This window comes from Mus musculus, chromosome 2, assembly GCF_000001635.26.
Source record: "Mus musculus strain C57BL/6J chromosome 2, GRCm38.p6 C57BL/6J".
In the NCBI taxonomy this organism is placed as follows: domain Eukaryota; kingdom Metazoa; phylum Chordata; class Mammalia; order Rodentia; family Muridae; genus Mus; species Mus musculus.
The window spans coordinates 41,177,817-41,201,825 of record NC_000068.7 but is presented as its reverse complement, the minus strand read 5'-3'; the positions used below and the strand labels follow the sequence as shown (position 1 = coordinate 41,201,825).

Below are 24,009 nucleotides of genomic sequence, written 5' to 3'. Positions count from 1 at the left end.
GCTAGCAGGAGAAAAATCTGCAAGTGTGTCGACAGATATAGGCTGCACCTTAGATGGAACCAGCAATGCATAGTCAAACAAGGCCAGATGATGGCAGGTCAGGGTCAAATCTTAAAAACTCCCATATAGATTGCCACCCATTTTTTCACTCGTGGTCCTTCCCAAACCTCCTCTTTGACAACTACAGACTTCAGAGTGGTCACTTAATCTGAGCACAGGGTTCTAACTGTTCTTACATTAAACTACATCCATATATGTGCGATCTGTACATATATATGTGTGTGTGTGTTTGTATATATGTGTAAATATGAATATTTACATATTTAATACATTAATATTTTAAAACATATGCAAATATTATTACAAAATACATTTCTTGAAATATCTATTGTAATATCTTTCATTTTATATCTGGTTTAATTTTCCCTCCCTGTGACAAATTCCTGGCAGAATAAACTTAAAATGATAAAAAAAATTACTATGGTTCATGGCTTTAGTGATTTATTTTGAGGGAAAATGAGCCAAGCAGTTGACATCATCAGGAAGCAGTAAGGATGCCAACTCTATTAGACTTTCTGCTTTTTCTATTTATTCCATCAGTCCCCAGTGTCTGAAATTATGACCCATTCTGAATATGTGTCTTACTGTCTAGTCTCAGTCCCTGAAATGGTTGGTGGTTCTTTTGTTGGTGTCACTTTAAGTTGGTTGTGTAACCCACTCCAAGGTGGGTCTTCCTGTTCAGTTGTTTCTATTTTGGGAGGCTCTTACAAGCTTTGCGGGTGGCTGGCCATGTAATCATTATTATTTCTCAGCATAGTCAGGTTGACAATCACAATTCTCTAACACATGATACTGCTTATCGATTGGACCACTAAACCTTTTTTTCTTAAACCATGGCATTCTATATCTGATTTACAAATACCCTGTCTGACCATCATTGTTATCTTTTGTGTGTGTGTGTGTGTGTGTGTGTGTGTGTGTGTGTGTGTGATTTAGGATTTCTTTTTTTTTAATTAGGTATTTATTTCATTTACATTTCCAATGATATCCCAAAAGTCCCCCACACCCTCCCCCACACACTCCTCTACCCACCCACTCCCACTTCTAGGCCCTGGCGTTCCCCTGTACTGAGGCAGATAAAGTTTGCAAGATCAATGGGCCTCTCTTTCCACTGATGACTGACTAGGTCATTTTCTGATTCATATGCAGCTAGAGACACAAGCTCCGGGGGGTACTGGGTAGTTCATATTGTCGTCCCACCTATAGGGTTGCAGATCCCTTTAGCTCCTTGGTTACTTTCTCTAGCTCCTCCATTGGGGGCCCTGTGATCCATCTAATAGCTGACTGTGGGCATCAACTTCTGTGTTTGCTAGGCCCCGGCATAGTCTCACAAGAGACAGCTATATCTGGGTCCTTTTAGCAAAATCTTGCTAGTGTATGCAATGGTGTCAGCGTTTGGAGGCAGATTATGGTATGGATCCCCGGATATGGCTGTCTCTGGATGGTCCGTCCTTTTGTCTCAGCTCCAAACTGTGTCTCTGTAACTCCTTCCATGGGTGTTTTGTTCCCAATTCTAAGAAGGGGTAAAGTGTCCACATTTTGGTCTTCATTCTTCTTGAGTTTCATGTGCTTAGCAAATTGTATCTTATATCTTGGGTATTCTATGTTTCTGGGCTAATATCCACTTATCAGTGAGTACATATTGTGTGAGTTCTTTTGTGATTGGGTTACTTCACTCAGGATGATGCCCTCCAGGTCCATCCATTTGCCTAGGAATTTCATAAATTCATTCTTTTTAATAGCTGAGTAGTACTCCGTTGTGTAAATGTACTACATTTTCTGTATCCATTCCTCTGTTGAGGGGCCTCTGGGTTCTTTCCAGCTTCTGGCTATTATAAATAAGGCTGCTATGAACATAGTGGAGCATGTGTCCTTCTTACCCTTTGGAACATCTTCTGGATATATGCCCAGGAGAGGTATTGCGGGATCCTCTGGTAGTACTATGTCCAATTTTCTGAGGAACCACCAGATTGATTTCCAGAGTGGTTGTACAAGCTTGCAATCCCACCAACAATGGAGGAGTGTGCCTCTTTCTCCACATCCATGCCAGCATCTGCTGTCACCTGAATTTTTCATCTTAGCCATTCTGACTGGTGTGAGGTGGAATCTCAGGGTTGTTTTGATTTGCATTTCCCTGATGATTAAGGATGTTGAACATTTTTTCAGGTGCTTCTCATCCATTCGGTATTCCTCACGTGAGAATTCTTTGTTTGGCTCTGAGCCCCATTTTTTAATAGGGTTATTTGATTTTCTGAAGTCCACCTTTTTGAGTTCTTTATATATATTGGATATTAGTCCCCTATATGATTTAGAATAGGTAAAGATCCTTTCCCAATCTTTTGGTGGTCTTTTTGTCGTATTGACGACGGTGTCTTTTGCGTTGCAGAAGCTTTGCAGTTTCATGAGGTCCCATTTGTCAATTCTTGATCTTATAGCACAAGCCATTGCTGTTCTATTCAGGAATTTTTCCCGTGTATCCATATCTTCGAGGCTTTTCCCTACTTTCTCCTCTATAAGTTTTAGTGTCTCTGGTTTTATGTGGAGTTCCTTAATCCACTTAGATTTGACCTTAGTACAAGGAGATAGGAATGGATCAATTTGCATTTTTCTACATGATAACCGCTAGTTGTGCCAGCACCATTTGTTGACAACGCTGTCTTTTTTCCACTGGATGGTTGTATGTCCCTTGTCAAAGATCAAGTGACCATAGGTGTGTGGGTTCATTTCTGGGTCTTCAATTCTATTCCATTGGTCTACTTGTTTGTTGCTATACCAGTACCATGCAGTTTTTATCACAATTACTCTGTAGTACAGCTTTTGGTCAGGCATGGTAATTCCACCAGAGGTTCTTTTATCCTTGAGAAGTGTTTTCGCTATCCTAGGTTTTTTGTTATTCCATATGAATTTGCAGATTGCCCTTTCTAATTCATTGAAGAATTGAGTTGGAATTTTGATGGGGATTACATTGAATCTATAGGTTGCTTTTGGCAAGATAGCCATTTTTACTATATTGATCCTGCCAATCCATGAGCATGGGAGATCTTTCCATCTTCTGAGATCTTCTCTAATTTCTTTCTTCAGAGACATGAAGTTCTTATCATACAGATCTTTACTTCCTTAGTTGGGGTCATGCCAAGGTATTTTATATTATTTGTGACTATTGTGAAGGGAGTTTTTTTCCCTGATTTCTTTCTCAGCCTGTTTATCCTTTGTGTACAGAAAGGGCATTGGCTTGTTTGAGTTAATTTTATATCCAGCTACTTCATTGAAGCTGTTTATCCGGTTTAGGAGTTCTCTGGTGAAATTTTTAGAGTCACTTATATATATTATCATATCATCTGCAAAAAAGTGATATTTTGACTTCTTCCTTTCCAATTTGTATCCCCTTGATCTCCTTTTGTTGTCTAATTGCTTTGGCTAGGACTTCAAGTACAATGCTGAATAGGTAGGGAGAGAGTGGACAGCCTTGTCTAGTCCCTGATTTTAGTGGGATTGCTTAGAGCTTCTCACCATTTACTTTGATGTTGGCTACTGGTTTGCTGTAGATTGCTTTTATCATGTTTAGGTATGGGCCTTGAATTCCTGATCTTTCCAAGACTTTTATAATGAATGGGTGTTGGATTTTGTCAAATACTTTCTCCGCATCTACGAGGTGATCATGTGGTTTTTGTCTTTGAGTTTGTTTATATACTGGATTACATTGATGGATCATCCCTTCATCCTGGGATGAAACCTACATCATTGTTATCTTAAACAGTCCAAATATTATCTAAATGCCCAAACCAAACTGCTATGAGACTTGGCTACTGAACGACAGTCCTCTGCTATATACTTCTACCTTCAGGATATCTCACATATGTCTGAAACTATCAGTGTTATGCTCTGACACTTAGCCAAAACTAGTGTTTCCTCTCTTTTGATGTACTGATTACATCCGTGTATAAAGTCATTGATACAAGGTCACTGTTTATAGCACCATTGAAGTTAATTACCTTTTTAAAAGATGCTAAGCCAAATATTGTCACAGTCTAGAAATCTAAGGTTGAAGAATTGAACGTATGGTCAGATTTGGAGGCATCAGTCCCAGAATTCAGAAGGCAGAAGCAACTGAATCTCTGTGATCTCAAGGCCAGCCTAATATCCAAACAGCCTGATCCAGAACAGCTAGGGATATACACAGAAATCCTGTCAAAGAAAAAACCAAAATAAATAAATAACACAATTTGGCATATGATCTAGAAGTGTGGTCCTTATTGCTGCAACAGGGAAAGCATATTTACCTATGATAGAAATTGCTTTTTAATTCAAACATTTCTAGCATATTCATGCCAAACTGAAGCAAAAGAATAGGTTGTGGGAGAAAAATAACAAAATTCCATGGAATACTTATAGTCAAAAACAAATTTTTCTATGTTGGAGGAATTCTTTCAAAAATTCGTATTTTTAACAAGGTATTTAGTTAGCAAGACTGCTGGATTTACTTAATTGTTTTCTAAATTGCAATTGTAATAGAAATACTATAGAGAGATTTATTCCTCACTAATTTTACAGATGTTTAGGGAATGCCTATGTTATGTTCAATTTAAAAGAATACAGGACACAATGAAAAATATAAAGAAGTTCAAGTTGGGTTCCAGAGGCTTTGAAGCATTCATCTCTTTATAAAGTCAAACTAGTGCAAGCAAAAGAGAGGAGGGGGAGGGAGAGGGAGGGAGAGAGAGCAAAAAAATGGAGTGCCTTGAAGTTCTGTCTGTAGAGGCTGAACTCACTGGAAATCAAATAGGAGGCAATCTCAACATGCAGTAGAATTAGATACTTCCCTAAATTATTTGCTCATGAATGTGTAGAAGCAAGGTCCCTGGTCTAGCATTTGTCTTTGGGCCTTTCTTCTTGGTTAACTTCTTTGGGTCTGTGGGGTATATCATGAGTATTGCATACTTTATGGCTAATAGCCACTTCTCACTTAGAATGTACCATACCTATCCTTTTGAGTCTGGGTTACCTATTTTCAGGATGATATTTTCTAGTTCCATCCACTTTCCTGCAAAATTCATATGATTGCATAAGATACACATCATCCTTCCAAAAGGTAGGAGGAACAGCCTGGTGATAAAATACTGGACCAAAGCAAGACCATCAAACAGACAGTCATGTCAAACTACTCTTCAGATCTCAAACTCCTTTTAGCTTTTATCTTCTGTCCTGGGCTGGTTTAACACAGTAGTTTAGCAGCTCTGTTTGGCAGGTATCCTATCTTTCCCATTCTGCTCCCTCATGCCTAAGAGCATGATCACCTGGATTCAGGACCAATGGCCCAAGAGGGAAAGCAAAATGCGAAAGGCCATTGGTAATGTGACCCCAAGCTGCAAGTGAGCTTGTTAAAAATAGATCCCTGGGAGGAAGTCTTCAGCAAGACAACTCATTGAATTGTGGGGGTGGGGGACAAAGGGTATTTAAACCTATCAGGGATGAGTAGCAGCTCTGGGATGAGTATGTCATTGATTGAGGCCAGGGTGCTGGAGATGCCTCATTTGCATAAAGAGGAATTCCAGGTGCTGCTGGACTTGCCATTACAAGGAAAGAGGAAATTTAGCCTTGCTACAGGCTATGTGGGACAAAGGTGAGAGCATAGGTCAGCAGGACACGCAGGCCCGGGGCAGGTGGGGAAGCAGCACTGCTCCTTCCAATCTCAGAATGAAATTTCTGGAGTTTGGACATGCCTTGAGCCCACTCTTGTTCCAGGACAGCTTCCCTTGGCTCCATGGCTCCGCTGGCCTCACAGTTTCACACAACTCCGACATCTTCAACATTTTGGGGTCTTCAACAAAATGCAGGCTTCTCTTTCAGTTTCACAAAATGGCCTCTTTAGGTTTCCACAAAGAGACACCTCTAACATGTGACTGACCTCAATAGATTTTTCTTAGGTGTGGAGAAATATTTGCCAACCCCTTTCTTATATTATTGACTATAAAGCCAGAAGGATAAGTCTAAAGTTAGAAAATCCGTCTGCTTGCTGGGGCTACAACATGACCTTTTCATTCAAATACATTTTCTCTTGCTTTCTGTATTTAATAGTTTCCTTTACTGCCTAACTTTGGCTGTTATGGATCTTGCTCTGTAAACCAGGCTGGCCTCAAACAGACATCTGCCTGCCTTTGTCTCTCCAGTGCTGAGAATAAAAACATGGACCACTACACCCAGCCCTATGCTTTTCTTTAATTGCTTTCCACAGTTTGGAAGCTTAGCTCTGTAGAGTATTGACCTGAGTTCACTACTCCCTTTGTTCCAATGAGGATCAGGCCTTTGAACTGGTTATCTCCTGCAGCACTGTGTTTACCATCATATCATTATACTTACTGATGCTCCTTTCTTTTCAAACTATACTGTGTGTGTGTGTGTGTGTGTGTGTGTGTGTGTGTGTGTGTGTGTGTGTGTGTGTGTGTATGTGTGTGTGTGTGTGTGTTACCTTGCATGCTCCTTTATGTTATAGATCTCTGTAAAACTGGTCACTAATAAGCATGTGACAACATTCAGTACTAGGTTGTTTTGAAATCTCTTCTGCCAGCAATAATAATTCAAAACTCTTCAGTTTAGACTCAAGTAGACTTCTTGACAAGGACAAAAATAAATTTTTCACCAAAATATCACAAGAGCTATCTGTAGACCACTTATTAAAATTCTTTGAAACCTATTGAACCAGCCCATGATCATAATACATATTGGTCTCTGAACCACTGTCTTCTCTTCTTCTACTAGTTATTCCATTTAAACCCTAGTTTAAATTGTTCAGCTGCTTTTTAAATCCAAACTCCACATCCATCCTACAAAAACCATGGTCATGGGTGTCACACAGCAATGCCATAATTCATGGGACTAACTTCTGTCTTTGTCAATGTTCTATTGCTATGAAGACATACAATAATATCTTCCTATGAAGGAAAATATTTAGTTATGGCTGGCTTACTTTTTCACAAGGTTTTCCCATAATAATAATGGTGGGAAGCACGGTGGCACAAAGGAAGACATGCGGCTGGAGAGGTAGCTGAGAGTTCTGCGTAGGACTGAGTTTTTCATGAATGAAAAAGGAAGAAAGAACAACTAGGCCATAGTTTGAGCATTTGAAACTTCAAAGCCATCCTCACTGAAGCAAAAGGCCATACCTACAACATGACTACACCTCAGGGCCACTCTGATTTAAACTACCACACTACATTAATTAGAAATATTTATTTATATCTGTACACATTCACATATAGTGTGGTTTGTAAGGATATTTATTTAGTTTTTATTTTGAGGTAAAATCTCATGTATCCCAAACTATCCTTGTAGCTGAGTATTACCTATTTCTTCTGCCTCACTTTTCAGATGCTAAGATTGTAGATGGGTTTTGCCACACCCAACTCATAGATTACTGGACATCTAAAACAGTGCTTTCTACATGATAGGGAACTGTTTTACTAAGTAAATTCATCATTAGCCTTGATATTTATTATTTAAGTAAAAATAAAATTCAATTGATAACAACTTGACTACTTGCAAATTAAAATTTAGTTTCTCAAAGGGCATCCCACTGGGAAAACAAACTTCTTTTAAGGGTTGACTGCTTGCTGATGGCCAACTAAGGGAAAAAAAAAACTTAATAGCATCTTTGTAGGTTTCATGTCTCACAATCTTGTCAGGGCTTTAACCTTTACATTTACTGAAAAACATTTAATCACCAAACAAAAGACAGACAAACAGAAAGGAAGGAAGGAAGGAAGGAAGGAAGGAAGGGAGAAAGAAAGAAAGAAAGAAAGAAAGAAAGAAAGAAAGAAAGAAAGAAAGAAAGAAAGAAAGAAAGAAGGAAGGAAGGAAGGAAGGAAGGAAGGAAGAAAGAAGTAAGTTAGTTGAAATTACTGAAGGAGGGAGAAAGTGACAGCAACACCTTATCACTGTATTTTACAGTTTAGCATAAAAGTAATTTTAGAATTTGATTAGGAATGATTGAAATGCAACAAAGTGAATCAAGAAGTATTGTTTTGTTAAATTTATATTAGTAAGTAGATTACAATCTCCTCTGAAAGAAAAAAAATCTCTTTTCTATACAGATAAGAAACTCTGGTGGGCAGATCAAAACTTAGCTCAACTGGGAACTTGTAACAAAAGAGATGGAAGAAATCCCAGCATTCTGCGAAATAAGACTTCCGGAGTTGTTCACATGAAAGTGTATGACAAAGAAGCACAACAAGGTATGTCCCTGTGCAATGAACTTGTAACACTGTTTAAGTAAATATTCTTTCGCACAGTTTTCTCAATTAAACAACTGGCTCTTCCTATTCTAACCTTCAGTTACAGAGGTTGGGCAGGAGTGAACTATACTATATCCTGAGGGGAAAAATACTGAAGAAAAAAATGGTTTCACATAAGATACAATGTTAATTTTAAGGCATTGGCAAGGTGTCCCAGTTCCCAATTAATGTACTCAATTATAAATCCCGCAGCAGTGGCAGCTGGCTACCTGCCCCAATGTTCTGGGTGCCTGAATGAATTACAGACACACAGTCTCTATATTTTGATTGGTCTTGAAAAGTTCAATGGCTGGGCCTCTTCCTAACTTCCATGTAGCTAATCCACCCTCTGATATTCCCAAATTGTTACTTACTCAAAGTCTACATTCCATATTAGCTGTCATGGACCCAGTTGGGCAGCCCTTCCCTGGCTCCTACATGACAACTGTGATCTGTCCCACACCTTGTCAGGTGGGGTGCCCTTGCTTCTACTTTTCCCACTTCGTCCTTCCTTGGTCTCTTGCCTGGTAATCCAAAAAGCTCTACCTCTGTCTCCCTGCCCAGCCATTAGTCCCTGACAACTTTATTTACCAGTCAAAAGCAATTTGGGGTAAGGTTCCCTCAGTGTCTTATGTGTGATGTGGTGATTCTCACGCAAATTTGGGGACCCACATTAACATTAACAAGCAGCATTAGACCAAACTCACAACAGCAAGGCTGTGGTAAGATTCTCCATTTTTCAATTAATTGATATTGTATCTGTTACATTGAGCAAAAATTACAGATATAAGAAAACATATTGAATGAAAATTTATATATTATGTCACTAGTTCAGACATTTTCAAATACACTCAGTTGATGTTAAGAATTGCATATCCTAAAGCACAATGTTGTTTGGCCCTGAAAATTTGTGGTTGTGTTTCACTTGTGCAAATGATGGGCTGTGAAATGGACTGGAATTAGTTAATGGCTTATATAGGCGCACTTGTCACAGTGCACAGATGGCATTCGGATTAGAGATCCAGGCCGTGCAGCTAAGCACCTGCTAGGCCTTTTCTAAGTCTTTGCTACAGGAACCATGGAATTAACATAATGCTTTTCTGAAAATGAAACTGCACAAACTCATACTACTTCCTAGAACCTTCTCTATGGACTTCGTCCTCCATTATTTCTTTTAATTGTTTTCTACATCTACATACAATTTTCTTAAATTTATTTCCATATTTTACTACCTTATTTTAGTTCCTGCCATGGAAAGCCTATCGTCGGATGCTTTTTTTCTCAAAGAAAATTTCAAAACTCTATTTGGACATTAAGAAAAAATGTTTAATCCACATCATTTGGGATATGTAGACCAAATAAAAGAGTTGTAGGCTAAAGAGAAGGGTCCAGGGTGCCCACTGTTTCAGAAGAACAGTACAGCATCCATAGAGTCAGGGTTGCTGTCACCTACTCAGCAGCAAACACAATACAATGCTACCTGCAATGCCTTTCAAAGACCGAAATTTTGGTCTAGGATACTTGTTGGGGTTGAAGAAAGATATATCTTTTCTTGAAACAAAAAAAAATATTATTTAAAAATCAATTGTAAGATGATTAAAGTTTTTTATTGTTGAGATGATATCAATTCACAGGTGACTCTTGTGCTCAAATCTACATTCCTTCCACAACACTTTTTTTTAAATATTTTCATTCCTGTTTCCTATTGTCACTTTTCCCTTTTCCTCTTCCCACTGTATATAATAATCAAATATTTTTTCACTAATAATTAAACAACATTTTCTATGTCTAAATAAACAATATAAGTTTCAAGGGTAACTCAGTGGTAGAATGTTGGCTTAGCATCTATGAGGTCTTAAATTTGATCTCCAGCATAGAAAAACATATAAATAAGGAAGAAAGAAAGAAAGAAAGAAAGAAAGAAAGAAAGAAAGAAAGAAAGAAATGTATTTATTTGTGTGTATTCAAGTCATGTAGATTATACTATACAATGTGTAATTACTGATAGTTAATAAAATGTTGTAAGGCATTTTCATGTCTATTCAATATAAATTTATTAAGTACAAACTATAAAATTTACAATACCACTATAAATTTGATTGCATAGTATGCAAATGAACATATTTCAGAGATGTATTGAAACACAGCCTTAGAAAGAACAGCACTCATAGAAACAGAGGGAGAAGAAGAAGCAGTTCCAAACATGGTACCTAGAGGTATGATCAAATTGGCCTTTTCAAAGTGAGCAATACATACTTCTTGTAAAACTGCCTATCAGTACACTATCAGATAGTGTACTGATGAGAGGTGGGGTGATTCTTGATTCTACTCTTGTTAGCTACACTTCTACTACCTAGAAGAATTTACCCTATAGGTGGTACTGGGTAATCGATGCACTACAAAAGTCTCCAATAACTTTAACACTTAGATCCAGTGGTAGCCTACAACTACACTGTTCTCACTGGAAAACGGTGATAAAACCATCTGTTTGAAAGACAATGTCATTAACAGAACCACTGTCGGTGGCTTGAAAGCTTCATTAGAATGAAATATGAGCAATTTAGGGCTCTTTAAGGTGTTAACATTATTACCTCCTTGGATTTCAAACTACAATTAACTGCCTCATTTATCATTTTTGACACAGATCACTGGAGAGTTGAGGTTTTCTTAGTCAAATGGACTTTGCAGCTCCACTTGTCATTTGGGGTATGAGTTGTGAACATCAATCTCACTATAAAACATTAATCCAAACTACAACTTTCAACTCAATAATCACTACAATAATGGCTACTTTAAAATTATGACAATTGCTTCCTATTTGTGTCTTTATATACTAAAAGAAAATACTTTACACATGACCATTTTCATTATTATTTTCTATATTTTTCTCTCAACAGAGGTTATCTGTGAAACATATGTTCTTATTGTACAAATGTGTTAAAGTATATAAATTTTATTTATCAACAAATAAGTGTAAACTCTACTGCCTACACTGTAGTTACACAACACTCCATTCATCGCTGTTCTTTTCTCTACTTCCATACTTCTGCTAATATGAATGCACTTTCTCAAATTCTCTTCCTTTTGTGTGTTCTTTCTCTTCCTTGATCTACTTTTCTTTCTTTTTCATCTCCCTCAGCTCTTAAGTGCTGTTTCCTTAAACTTTATGTTGAAATACCACTTGTCCATTTCTTCCTAGGCTTCAGTCTTCAGTGTTAGCTGAAGAACAAAACTCATGTCAAGCATGAGTATAAAGAATAACATTAACATAACATGTATCCACATGCTTTTCACCAAATGAAGCATGTGCATAATCAACTTAGAATTCCTACACATTTTTTAACTTAGTTGTATTTTTGATGAAAACATCAGAGATCTCAACTGTCCCTTTAAGTCACCTTGTGAATCATCTACCTTCTCTAGCTCTCATAAGAGACACATGGAATTGCTTTAAAACTTCAAGGTACTTCTAACAGATTCAATATTGCTGAGCTATGGGTAACAAAATGGGCTGAGAATGTGCTCAATCTCCTGATAGGCAATCTCCCAAATTGAAAATATTTCACACTTCAAAAATGACAAGGATGGTGACAGATTCTTTTGAACAATTAAATTCTGTTCAACTGTCTTGCATTTAGAAGATGAGAAATAATGAAGTGGGTTGGCATTTGGAATCTCCTGTAGAGTGCTAGTGATGCATGTCTCAGCATGCTTTGAGAGGATCATTGGATTTACTGAACCTCAATAGCAAAGCTCAAGCCCATTAAATAGCATTGCACACTGTCCTAGATCAATAAAAATGTTGTAAAAATGTGCTATTTAACAAACTTACAGGGCAGAATGTAAATTACTTAACAACCTTACATTGTGGATTTAATTAGGTCATTGGGCTTAATGAACGCAATGGAAGATGTGTATAGGACGTCAATCTGGGATTGCTTGACTAATATTTGTCATTTTCAAGATATAGGAATGAGCAATGAGGAAAATTAATATGCCAATAAATTACATGATTCCTTTGGGTACATTTCATATATATTTTAGGAGAATTATGTTCCCTGGAATACAGAAAATAATTTGCCTTTAAAAATAAATTTAAAACATGCATGCATGTATCCTGCACTTTTAAAGGTGAAACAGAAAGGAATCATTGTCCTTTCTCTGTTATTTTACAACGATTTTAAGGTCCCTGACAGCAGAGCATGATGGCATATGCCCTGAAAACCATTCTTTGAGAAGCTAATGTAAGATGGCCATGGGTTCTAGTCAAGCTGAGCATTACCTAGTCAGACATGTCTCAGCAGACAAAACACAAGACCCAGAAATTAAAGTGTTAATGACAGTTTTTATGAAAAGTCTTTTTGGTTTTTGATATGACCTGAAGGGCATCATAATCTCCCACTTTAACTGATTTGGAAGACTGAGCTGTCATATTCAACACACATCAACTATATTTAGAAACAAGTGACATAAGTATTTGTTCTCATGATTGATACCTAATAAATCTGTGTTCCTTATTATTTTCTTTTTTGACACTTGTTCTGTTTTCCCTCTCTATAGGCAGCAATTCTTGCCAAGTAAACAATGGTGGGTGTTCTCAGCTTTGCTTACCAACATCGGAAACAACCAGGACTTGCATGTGTACAGTGGGATATTATCTCCAGAAGAACCGCATGTCATGCCAAGGTACACACTCACAAGAACTTGACTGTGCTATGCTTACTGAATCCATCAATAGACCCCCACAGATGTTAGTCAAGCACTTCCAGACAACCATCTTCTTAAGGCAATAGTTGCAGTGATACCTTATTGAAGACTGAACGGAGTCTCTCTCTTATAATAGTTTAGAGAAAGTGTGAGCCTAAATTTGAGTTTGCCATATGTTTTCTTATGTGTTCCTTTTATGAGTAATCTCTCTCTGTTTGGTTTGTGTGTGGGTACATGTTTGTCTGTGTCTGTCTGTGTGTCTATTTATCCATCTGCCCATCTGTTGTTCTGTCCATCCATTTGTCTGTGTGTTCCTAACAATGGGTTTTGTTCTGTACTTATTGAAGAGAACAGGAAACATATCACAGGAAAGGAATGAGGATTATTTTTGTTTTGTTTTGTTTTGTTTTACAGAATCTATTAAGAGTTTCAGAAGAAAGAAGTTAACTTGTTAATACCAGTTGACCTAGAACAGTAGTCACCCAGAAACCAATGTTTTCAACCTATATCTACTTGCTGCTTTTAACATTTAATTTTGACTAATAATTGTTTTCTTTAAGTTTACTTTAAAACTTCAAACTTGTTTAGCTGCTGCTTCTAGTAAATGATGGCAACAAGAAAAACAAGAACATGAACACACACACACACACACACACACGTTATTCTGGATAAGAGGCATATGGAAGAGTTCAATTTCAGACTAAAACTTATTATTTAGTTTATGTCTCAAATGCTGATTATCTGGGAAGGCCAAAGCAAAATAAGTTTGGTTACTTTTTTTCTTAAAAGTAGGTAAAACTAGTAAGTAAAAATGCTGAATTCACATTAAGGAAACATAGTTCAATGATATCAAGGTTTTTATTGACTTGGTTACAATTACTTTCAGAAAAATCAATTCCAGAAAATAGTATGGCACTTAACTGCACATACTGACATTTAATGGTTAGAAATATTTGAACTATCACTAAAAAAAAAAAAAAATCTTATTTTATTCCCTTCCTTCTTTCCTTCTTTGCTTCCTTCCTTTCTTCCACCCTCCCTCCCTCCTCCCTCTCTCTCAACCTCCCTCCCTTCCTTCCCCCCTCCCTCCCTTCCTTCCTTTCTTTCCTTTTTTCTTTGTTACTTTCTTCCTTTCTTTTTTTGTTATTGGGATGAACATGTTACAGCCTTGGTATAGAGGACAGCAGAGAGAGTCTGGGAGTGAATGCTTTCCATGTGGATCCAGGCAGGGAATTGAATTCAGTCAGATCTTCAGCCTTAGTAATAGCAAGTGCCTTTACTTACTGAGTTGTCTTGCCACCCTAAATGTTTGTAATTTTAAAAACTAATTTGACACACACACACACAAACCCCTCAATTCCAACTTACTACTTGCTTCTACACTCAACTCAAATTTGTTAATGTTGGAGTAAGCAGCCATGGTTGTTTAGGTGGGATATTTGCACAATTTGAAATCAGTCCTGTTCATTTCTTCCAGCTATTTAGACAAAACACCACTGATATCTGGAGCTTCAGATTTGCATATTCGAGGGACTAGAACACTTCTGGGAGAGAACTATGTACCACCTTAAAGATTCTATGCACTCTTTTTATTCCATATTCTATAGATATGTTATTTCACAAAATACTGCTTTTTGGTTTTTTTTTAGCTATATTGTACAGCCAATAATAAGAATTCAGTTTTGGGACTGGAAAGATGGCTCAGTGGTTAACAGGACGGGCTGCCCTTCCAGGGATCTTGAGTGCAATTCCCAGCAACCACGTGGTGGCTCACGACTATCTATAATGTGATCTGCTGCCCTCTTGAGGCAAGCAGTTGTATATGCAGATAGAATACTCATACATTAAATAAATAAATAAATAAATAAATAAATAAATAAATAAATAGAATAAACTCAAAAGAAAAACCTGTTTTATCTTAAACAATATCACTATACTACTTGAGAAATATATAAGTCATAATTATGACTTATTGTATTTAAAATAATATATGTAAGTGGCCATTATTCTATGTCAGTCCCTATTGAAAGGATCTTGGAACATTGTGACTTACTTTCACCCTTGTAAGTTGATGAGATGGATCACCTAATTTTCTAATCATAAAACTGAGGTACAAGGACATTAGCTAAGATCAAGTTTTGTGATTTACAAGTAATAGGCATATTTAAAGATAGATAATTTTATTTTAATAATATCTGTGCGTGTGGTGTGTATTTTCCAATATATTAGCAAATTGAACAAGTGTTAGTATATGAACTTCTGGTAGTAAGATTATATCTATATACTTACTTTACAATAACATCTTTATATTCACATGTTTTTATGATGTTCTAAAATGTATGAAGGGCAAAACTTAATACCTTATTAATTACCTAGCCCATTTGAATCTAAAGTAATTAAGAAGTACACTGTGTTCCCTTAAAACTCTGAATGTCAACTGTAACTAATAATGTAGTTGTGTAAATAAAAGCCACTACTTTCAGTAGCCAGTACATATTTTCTGTGAGGCCAGACATTCTGGAAATGATCTCATACCAAGGTCATTGCTGACAAGCCTTTTATTTTCCCCTTTTCTGGCTCCTGGGACCTGTGAGCTATGAAACCCTTTGAGAGAATGCAATGCACAACAGAGTTTCAGGGCCTTGGTTTACATATCTTTCAATCCTGGGATCTATACAACTATGTATATGAAGCTAAGAAACATTCACAAATATAAATTAATATTATAGAGATGATATGAATGTATTGTTATGTGAAGTATTCATTTTAAGTTCTCTTTCCTCCATTTAGGTATAGAATCTTTTCTTATGTACTCTGTTCATGAAGGAATCCGGGGGATCCCTCTTGAGCCACGTGACAAGGTGGATGCCCTGATGCCAATATCAGGAGCTGCTTTTGCTGTGGGGATAGACTTCCATGCAGGTAAGTATATGTCATTAGTAATGTATGTATAATGCTCTGTTCAGAAAACATGATGGCAATATAACTTTCAATCTGTACTTGTGTAGAAATGTTGACATTAAATTAAAGATGAATTTCAGCCTTTTACTAATTGTTCTAATTAAATTTCATCTGCTCCCTAAAAGAAAACAAATAAATCTTTTTTCTAAAGAGAATTTTTGTCTTAAAAATATATTTGTACACCATGACTGACAACTGATAGTTTTGTTTCTTCAAATAAATAAAATGATATTTTACTTTTCTCTAGTTATAAATATACCCCCAATAGATCATTCCAATCTGTTGAATTCTTGAGGTATACTTATTGGAAATACTTTCATGATGAATTACTAATGGTAAGACATTTTCTATAACTTTTAAGGCAGTATATATGGGGAAGTAGAGTCGCTTTAATTCCATGTGGTTTGGCAATAATGAAAGAAAGCAATCAGAGACCACCAGACTGCTGTGGTTGGCTCAAATTAACCACAGGGATTTAATAGTAAACACTGTTGAATGTATTGAAGCCAACAAGTTGTGGGCAGGTAACTGCCAAAGTCACATGCAGCAGCAATGGTTATGTGTCTTTGTCATCTGTTTACTATTTACATTTCTTATTCTACAGTTAAGACTTTAATGTTATAAAAGCAAATTTGTTTTCCTCTCAACCAAGTTACATGTTTCCTGTGTTCATGGTTTGGTGTTGAAATACTAAGACAGTGTACCAATGTTTCTGTAATGTAAACTTATCTAATATTAAAAAGATAATGGGTCTTTGATTTATAAACAATTTTTAAAATATTAAAAAATAATCTTTAGCATGGAAAAATGGTTCAATGATTAAGAGTACCTGTTGCACTTAGCGAGCATCCAAGTACAATTCCAGCAACCACATGACACTTATACACAAAAAATAAAGATGGTAAACTTAAAAACTATTTAATCTCTGCTTATCAGCACATGGATTTCTAGTGGCAATATTTTCTCCCTTGCTGAAAAATTTTTTTCTTTTTAAATTTTGAGAATCTTAAGAAATTGTTCTTTCTTTCCTCTTATTATTATTAGTAGTAGTGTTTATTAGTATTAGTATTAGTATTAGTATTAGTATTAGTATTAGTATTAGTATTAGTATTAGTATTAGTATTAGTATTATTTGGATTTTTTTCCCAGCCTAAACTAGGCTGACTTCAAATTCACAGAAATCTGCCTGTATCTACCACATGAGTGCAGAGAGCAAAAGCATTTGTCTTTCCACCCAGGACAAGGTCCAAAAGAAGTTATCTTAGACTAAATGCTTGGAATCACATGGACAGTAATGTCCTATGTTTAAAAAAATTATTTTCATCATTTAAGAAAGTGTATGTGTATGAGCCTGAATGTGTGTGCACACATGCATATATGAAATACCTAAGGAGGCAGGAAGAGATCATCGGGACCTTTGGAATAATAATTCTAAGATTCTGGGTTCTAGTGCTAGAAACTGAACCCAGGTCCTCTACAGCAGAGGTAAGTGCTCTTAACAATTGAACCATTTTAACAGCTCCAAAATCTCACATATATTAGAAATGCTTTCTGCAAAAGGGAAATTCCACAAAGAAATATTTTAAGTAATATGGTAATGTTGTTAAAATCATATTACAATTTTGAACCGACCATTGATGAAAATTTACTTTTTATGAAAGATTTATTAACATACAGTGTATAATATACCTGGAGTTTTATATACATGAATTGGTTTTTTAAACAATTTTATTATAATTCATTGAGTGAAAAACTAAAAATGTTTGAACATATATACATAAAATTTTTAATTTAATAGAAGGTCTCCTATTAACTCATTTTTCATACTTGTTTGAAAGATTCATTAATGGATTTTAAAATACACGACAAATTTCCATGAAACAGAAATATTAAATTAAGTATTTATTAATATTCTGATTGAGTCAATAACAAAATTTTTAAGAGTAAACTATTTATAGCAGTTAAATTCACTCTGCAGTTTTATGGCACTGAAAAGGTTAAATTTAAAGATAAATTATACTTTTCATTGTAATAAATAAACATTTACTTGTTTTAACATTCAATAATTCTTCATATAATGTTCATAATTTGTATTGAGTTATCTTTTCATCAATAGAAATAATTAGTTTCAGATAAAATTCTGTGTTCTCTCTATTGAGCCAATTAGATATTTTAAAAATACTTGTAATTTTTGGGGGGGAAGTTTCATATATTTTTTTTAATTTATTAGGTATTTTCTTTATTTACATTTCCAATGCTATCCCAAAAGTCCCCCATAGGCTCCCCCCACTCCCCTACGCAACCACTCTCACTTCTTGGCCCTGGCTTTCCCCTGTACTGGGGCAAGTCCAATGGGCCTCTTTTTCCAGTGATCCCGACTAGGGCATCTTTTGATACATATGCAGCTAGAGTCAAGAGCTCCGGGGTACTGGTTAGTTCATAATGTTGTTCCATCTATAGGGTTGCAGATCCCTTTAGCTCCTTGGCTATTTTCTCTAGCTCCTCCACTGGGGGCCCTGTGATCCATCCAATAGCTGACTGTGGAGCATGGGAGATCTCTCCATCTTCTGAGATCTTCTTTGATTTCTTTCTTCAGAAACTTAAAGTTCTTATCATACAGATCTTTCACTTCCTTAGTTAGAGTCACACCAAGGTATTTTATATTTGTGACTATTGAGAAGGGTGTTGTTTCCCTAATTTCTTTCTCAGCCTGTTTATTCTTTGTGTAGAGAAAGGCCATTGACGTGTTTGAGTTAATTTTATATCCAGCTACTTCACTGAAGCAGTTTATCAGGTTTAGGAGTTCTCTGGTACAATTTTTAGGGTCAATAATATATACTATCATGTCATCTGCAAAACGTGATATTTTGACTTCTTCTTTTCCAATTTATATCCCCTTGATCTCCTTTTGTTGTCGAATTGCTCTGGCTAGGACTTCAAGTCCTATGTTGAAGAGGTATGGAGAAAGTGGTAAACTGCATCCTCTTAACCATAGTGCAGAGAATAGCCCCTGAATAAAGTGTCATCTTTACTTACATACCTCTAGAGGATATATACAACAGGTTCTCTGCCACTTGTTCCTGAGGAAGGCATATAAACCGAGAATGAGCCAGACCTGGAAGGAAGTACACTGGTGTCAAAAATCTGAGCTCCTAGGAAGATCTTCAAGAGTACCTTCTACTTCTATTTTGTGGAATAATTTGTGCAGAACTGGAATTAGATCTTCTTTGAAGGTCTGATAGAACTCTGCACTAAACCCATCTGGTCCTGGGTTTTTTTTTTTTTTTTTTTTTTGGTTGGGAGACCATTAATGACTGCTTCTATTTTTTTAGGGCATATGGGACTGTTTAGATCGTTAACTTGATCCTGATTTAACTTTGGTACCTGGTATCTGTCTAGAAATTTGTCCATTTTGTCCAGGTTTTCCAGTTTTGCTGAGTATAACCTTTTGTAGAAGGATCTGATGGTGTTTTGGATTTTTTCAGGATCTGTTGTTATGTCTCCCTTTTCATTTCTGATTTTGTTAATTAGGATGCTGTCCCTGTGCCCTCTAGTGAGTCTGGCTAAGGGTTAATCTATCTTGTTGATTTTCTCAAAGAACCAGCTTGTCATTTGGTTGATTCTGTGAATAGTTCTTCTTGTTTCCACTTGGTTGATTTCGCACCTGAGTTTGATTATTTCCTGCTGTCTACTCCTCTTGGGTAAATTTGCTTCCTTTTGTTCTAGAGCTTTTAGGTGTGTTCTCAAGCTGCTAGTCTGTGCTCTCTCTAGTTTCCTTTTGGAGGCACTCAGAGCTATGAGTTTCCCTCTTAGAAATGCTTTCATAGTGTCCCATAAGTTTGGGTATGTTGTGGCTCCATTTTCATTAAATACTAAAAAGTCTTTAATTTCTTTCTTTATTCCTTCCTTGACCAAGATATCATTGAGAAGAGTGTTGTTCATTTTCCACATGAATGTTGGCTTTTTCCATTATTTATGTTGTTATTGAAGATCAGCCATAGTCCATGGTGGTCTGATAGGATGCATGGGACGATGTCAATATTTTTGTATCTGTTGAGGCCTGTTTTGTGACCAATTATATTGTCAATTTTGGAGAAGGTCCCATGAGGTGCTGAGAAGAAGGTATATCCTTTTGTTTTAGGATAAAATGTTCTGTAGATATCTGTTAAGTCCATTTGTTTCATCACTTCTGTTAGTTTCACTAGGTCCCTGTTTAGTTTCGGTTTCCACGATCTGTCCATTGATGAAAGTGGTGTGTTGAACTGTCCCACTATTATTGTGTGAGGTTCAATATGTGCTTTGAGCTTTACTAAAGTTTCTTTAATGAATGTGGCTGCCCTTGCAATGGAGCATAAATATTCAGAATTGAGAGTTCCTCTTGGAGGATTTTACCTTTGATGAGTATGAAGTGTCCCTCCTTCTCTTTTTTGATAACTTTGGATTGGAAGTCAACTTTATTCGATATTAGAATGGCTACTCCAGCTTGTTTCTTCAGACCATTTGCTTGGAAAATTGTTTTCCAGCCTTTCACTCTGAGGTAGTGTCTGTCTTTTTCCCTGAGATGGGTTTCCTGTAAGCAGCAGAATGTTGGGTCCTGATTATGTAGCCAGTCTGTTAGTCTATGTCTTTTTATTGGAGAATTGAGTCCATTGATATTAAGAGATATTAAGGGAAAGTAATTGTTGCTTCCTATTATTTTTGTTTTTAGAGTTGGCATTCTGTTTTTGTGGCTGTCTTCTATTTGGTTTGTTGTGAGATTACTTTGTTGCTTTTTCTAGGGTGTGGTTTCTGTCTTTGTATTGGTTTTTTCCTGTTACTATCCTTTGAAGGTCTGGATTCGTGGAAAGATAATGTGTGAAATTTGTTTTGTCGTGGAAAACTTTGGTTTCTCCATCTATGGTAATTGAGAGTTTGGCTGGGTATAGTAGCCTGGGCTGGAATTTGTGTTCTCTTAGGGTCTGTATAACATCTGTCCAGGATCTTCTGGCTTTCATAGTCTCTGGTGAAAAGTGGTGTAATTCTGATAGGCCTGCCTTTATATGTTTCTTGACCTTTTTCCCTTACTGCCTTTAATATTCTATCTTTATTTATTGCATTTGTTGTTCTGATTATTATGTGTCGGGAGGAATTTCTTTTCTGGTCCAGTCTATTTGGAGTTCTGTAGGCTTCTTGTATGTTCATGGGCATCTCTTTCTTTAGGTTTGGGAAGTTTTCTTCTATAATTTTGTTGAAGATATTTGCTGCCCCTTTAAGTTGAAAATCTTCATTCTCGTATACTTCTATTATCCGTAGGTTTGGTCTTCTCATTGTGTCCTGGATTTCCTGGATGTTTTGAGTTAGGAATTTTTTGCATTTCGTATTTTCTTTGATTGTTGTGTTGATGTTCTCTATGGAATCTTCTGCACCTGAGATTCTCTCTTCCATCTCTTGTATTCTGTTGCTGATGCTTGCATCTATAGTTCCAGATTTCTTTCCTAGGGTTTCTACCTCCAGCTTTGCCTCATTTTGGGTTTTCTTTATACTGTCTACTTCCCTTTTTAGGTCTTGGATGGTTTTATTCAATTCCATCCCCTGTTTGGTCTGGTTTTCTTGCAATACTTTAAGGGATTTTTGTGCTTCCTCTTTAAGGTCTTCTACCTGTTTAGCAGTGTTCTCCTGTATTTCTTTAAGTGAGTTATCCTTCTTGATGTCCTCTACCATCATCATGAGATATGCTTTTAAATCTGGGTCTAGTTTTTTAGGTGTGTTGGGGTGCCCAGGACTGGGTGGGGTCGGAGTGCTGCATTCTGATGATGGTGAGTGGTCTTGGTTTCTGTTAGTAAGATTCTTACATTTTCCTTTCGCCATCTGGTAATCTCTGGAGTTAGTTGTTGTAATTGTCTCTGGTTAGATCTTGTTCGTCAGGTGTTTATGTTGGCCTCTATCAGCAGACCTGGGAGACTAGATCTCTCCTGAGTTTCAGTGTTCAGAGTACTCTCTGCAGGTAAGCTCTCCTCTTGCAGGGAAGGTGGCCAGATATCTGGCATTCGAACCTGCCTCCTGGCAGAAGTTGTGATCCACTCACAGATGTCTTAAGATCCCATGGAGGGTCCTGTGTATACCTTACAGGTGTCCGCAGACTCCACGCCCAAGGTACCCCTGTGCTTGTGTGGACCAGAAGGGACTTGTGCCCCTGATCAGGCTGGGTTTTCTGCTTCCCTAATTAATGCAGTCTCAGGTCTCGTGCAATTGGATTGGAGCAGACACTGTGTTCCACTCACCAGAGGTCTTAAGATCCCATGGTGGGTCTTGTGGTTACCTGGCAAGTGTCAGCCGACTCAACACCCTAGCTACCCCGGTGCTGGCCGGACCGGAAGGAGTGAAGTTCATATCATACAGATTTTTCACTTCCTTAGAGTCACGCCAAGGTATTTTGTATTATTTGTGACTATTGTGAAGGGTGTTGTTCCCTAATTTCTTTCTCAGCATTTTTATCCTTTGTGTAGAGGAAGGCCATTGACTTGTTTAATTTTATAGCCAGCTACTTCACTGAAGCTGTTTATCAGGCTTAAGAGTTCTCTGGTGGAATTTTTAGGTCACTTATATATACTATCATATCATCTGCAAAAAGTGATATTTTTACTTCTTTCTTTCCAATTTGTATCCCCTTGATCTCCTTTTGTTGTCCAATTGCTCTGGCTAAGACCTCAAGTACTATGTTGAATAGGTAGGGGAAAGGTGGGCAGCCTTGTCTAGTCCCTGATTTTAGTGGGATTCCTTCCAGCTTCTCACCATTTACTTTGATGTTGGCTACTTGTTTGCTGTAGATTGCTTTTATCATGGTTAGGTATGGGCCTCAAATTCCTGATCTTTCCAAGACTTTTATCATGAATGGGTGTTGGATTTTGTCAAATGCTTTCTCCACATACAACTAGATGATCATGTGGTTTTTGTCTTTGAGTTTGTTTATATAGTGGATTATGTTGATGGATTTTCATATATTAAACCATCCCTGCATACCTAGAATGAAACCTACTCGGTCAGGATGGATGCTTATTTGATGTGTTCTTGGATTCGCTTACCAAGAATTTTATTGAGTATTTTTCCATCAATATTCATAAGGGAAATTGGTCTGAATTTCTCTATCTTTGTTGGGTGTTTCTGTGGTTTAAATATCACAATAATTATGGCTTCATAGAATGAAATGTGTGGAGTACCTTCTGCTTCTATTTTGTGGAATAGTTTGTGAGGAACTGGAATTAGATCTTCTTTGAAGGTCTGATAGAACTCTGCACTAAACCCATCTGGTCCTGGGTTTTTTTTTTGGTTGGGAGACCATTAATGACTGCTTCTATTTTTTTAGGGCATATGGGACTGTTTAGATCGTTAACCTGATCCTGATTTAACTTTGGTACCTGGTATCTGTCTAGAAATTTGTCCATTTCGTCCAGCTTTTCCAATTTTGTTGAGTATAGCCTTGTATAGAAGGATCTGATGGTGTTTTGGATTTCTTCAGGATCTCTTATGTCTCCCTTTTTATTTCTGATTTTGTTAATTAGGATGCTGTCCCTGTGCCCTCTAGTGAGTCTTGCTAAGGGTTTATCTATCTTGTTGATTTTCTCAAAGAACCAGCTTGTCATTTGGTTGATTCTTTGAATAGTTCTTCTTGTTTCCACTTCGTTGATTTCGCTACTGAGTTTGATTATTTCCTGCCATCTACTCCTCTTGGGTGAATTTGCTTCCTTTTGTTCTAGAGCTTTTAGGTGTGTTCTCAAGCTGCTAGTCTGTGCTTTCTCCCGTTTCTTCTTGGAGGCACTCAGAGCTATGAGTTTCCCTCTTAGAAATGCTTTCATAGTGTCCCATAAGTTTGGGTATGTTGTGGCTTCATTTTCATTAAAATCTAAAAAGTCTTTAATTTCTTTCTTTATTCCTTCCTTGACCAAGTTATCATTGAGGAGAGTGTAGTTCATTTTCCACGTGAATGTTGGCTTTCTATTATTTATGTTGTTATTGAAGATCAGCCTTAATCCATGGT

General features: G+C 36.8%; 1 protein-coding gene across 10 annotated transcripts in view; it reads left to right on the top strand.

Annotated features, from left to right (window-relative positions):
• Lrp1b (low density lipoprotein-related protein 1B) overlaps positions 1-24,009 on the top strand; it is a 2,058,309-nt gene that overhangs the window by 1,451,773 nt on the left and 582,527 nt on the right. For all 10 annotated transcript variants that reach the window (XR_374143.4, XR_374144.4, XM_006498463.4 and 7 more), the window contains exons 33-35: positions 8,148-8,288; positions 12,888-13,013; positions 15,825-15,956. Coding sequence is in view for 8 of the 10 variants with exons in the window: in XM_006498463.4 (XP_006498526.1) it covers positions 8,148-8,288; positions 12,888-13,013; positions 15,825-15,956 (399 nt within the window). In the remaining 2 variants the exon portion in view is untranslated. The remainder of the gene's footprint in view (positions 1-8,147; positions 8,289-12,887; positions 13,014-15,824; positions 15,957-24,009) is intronic.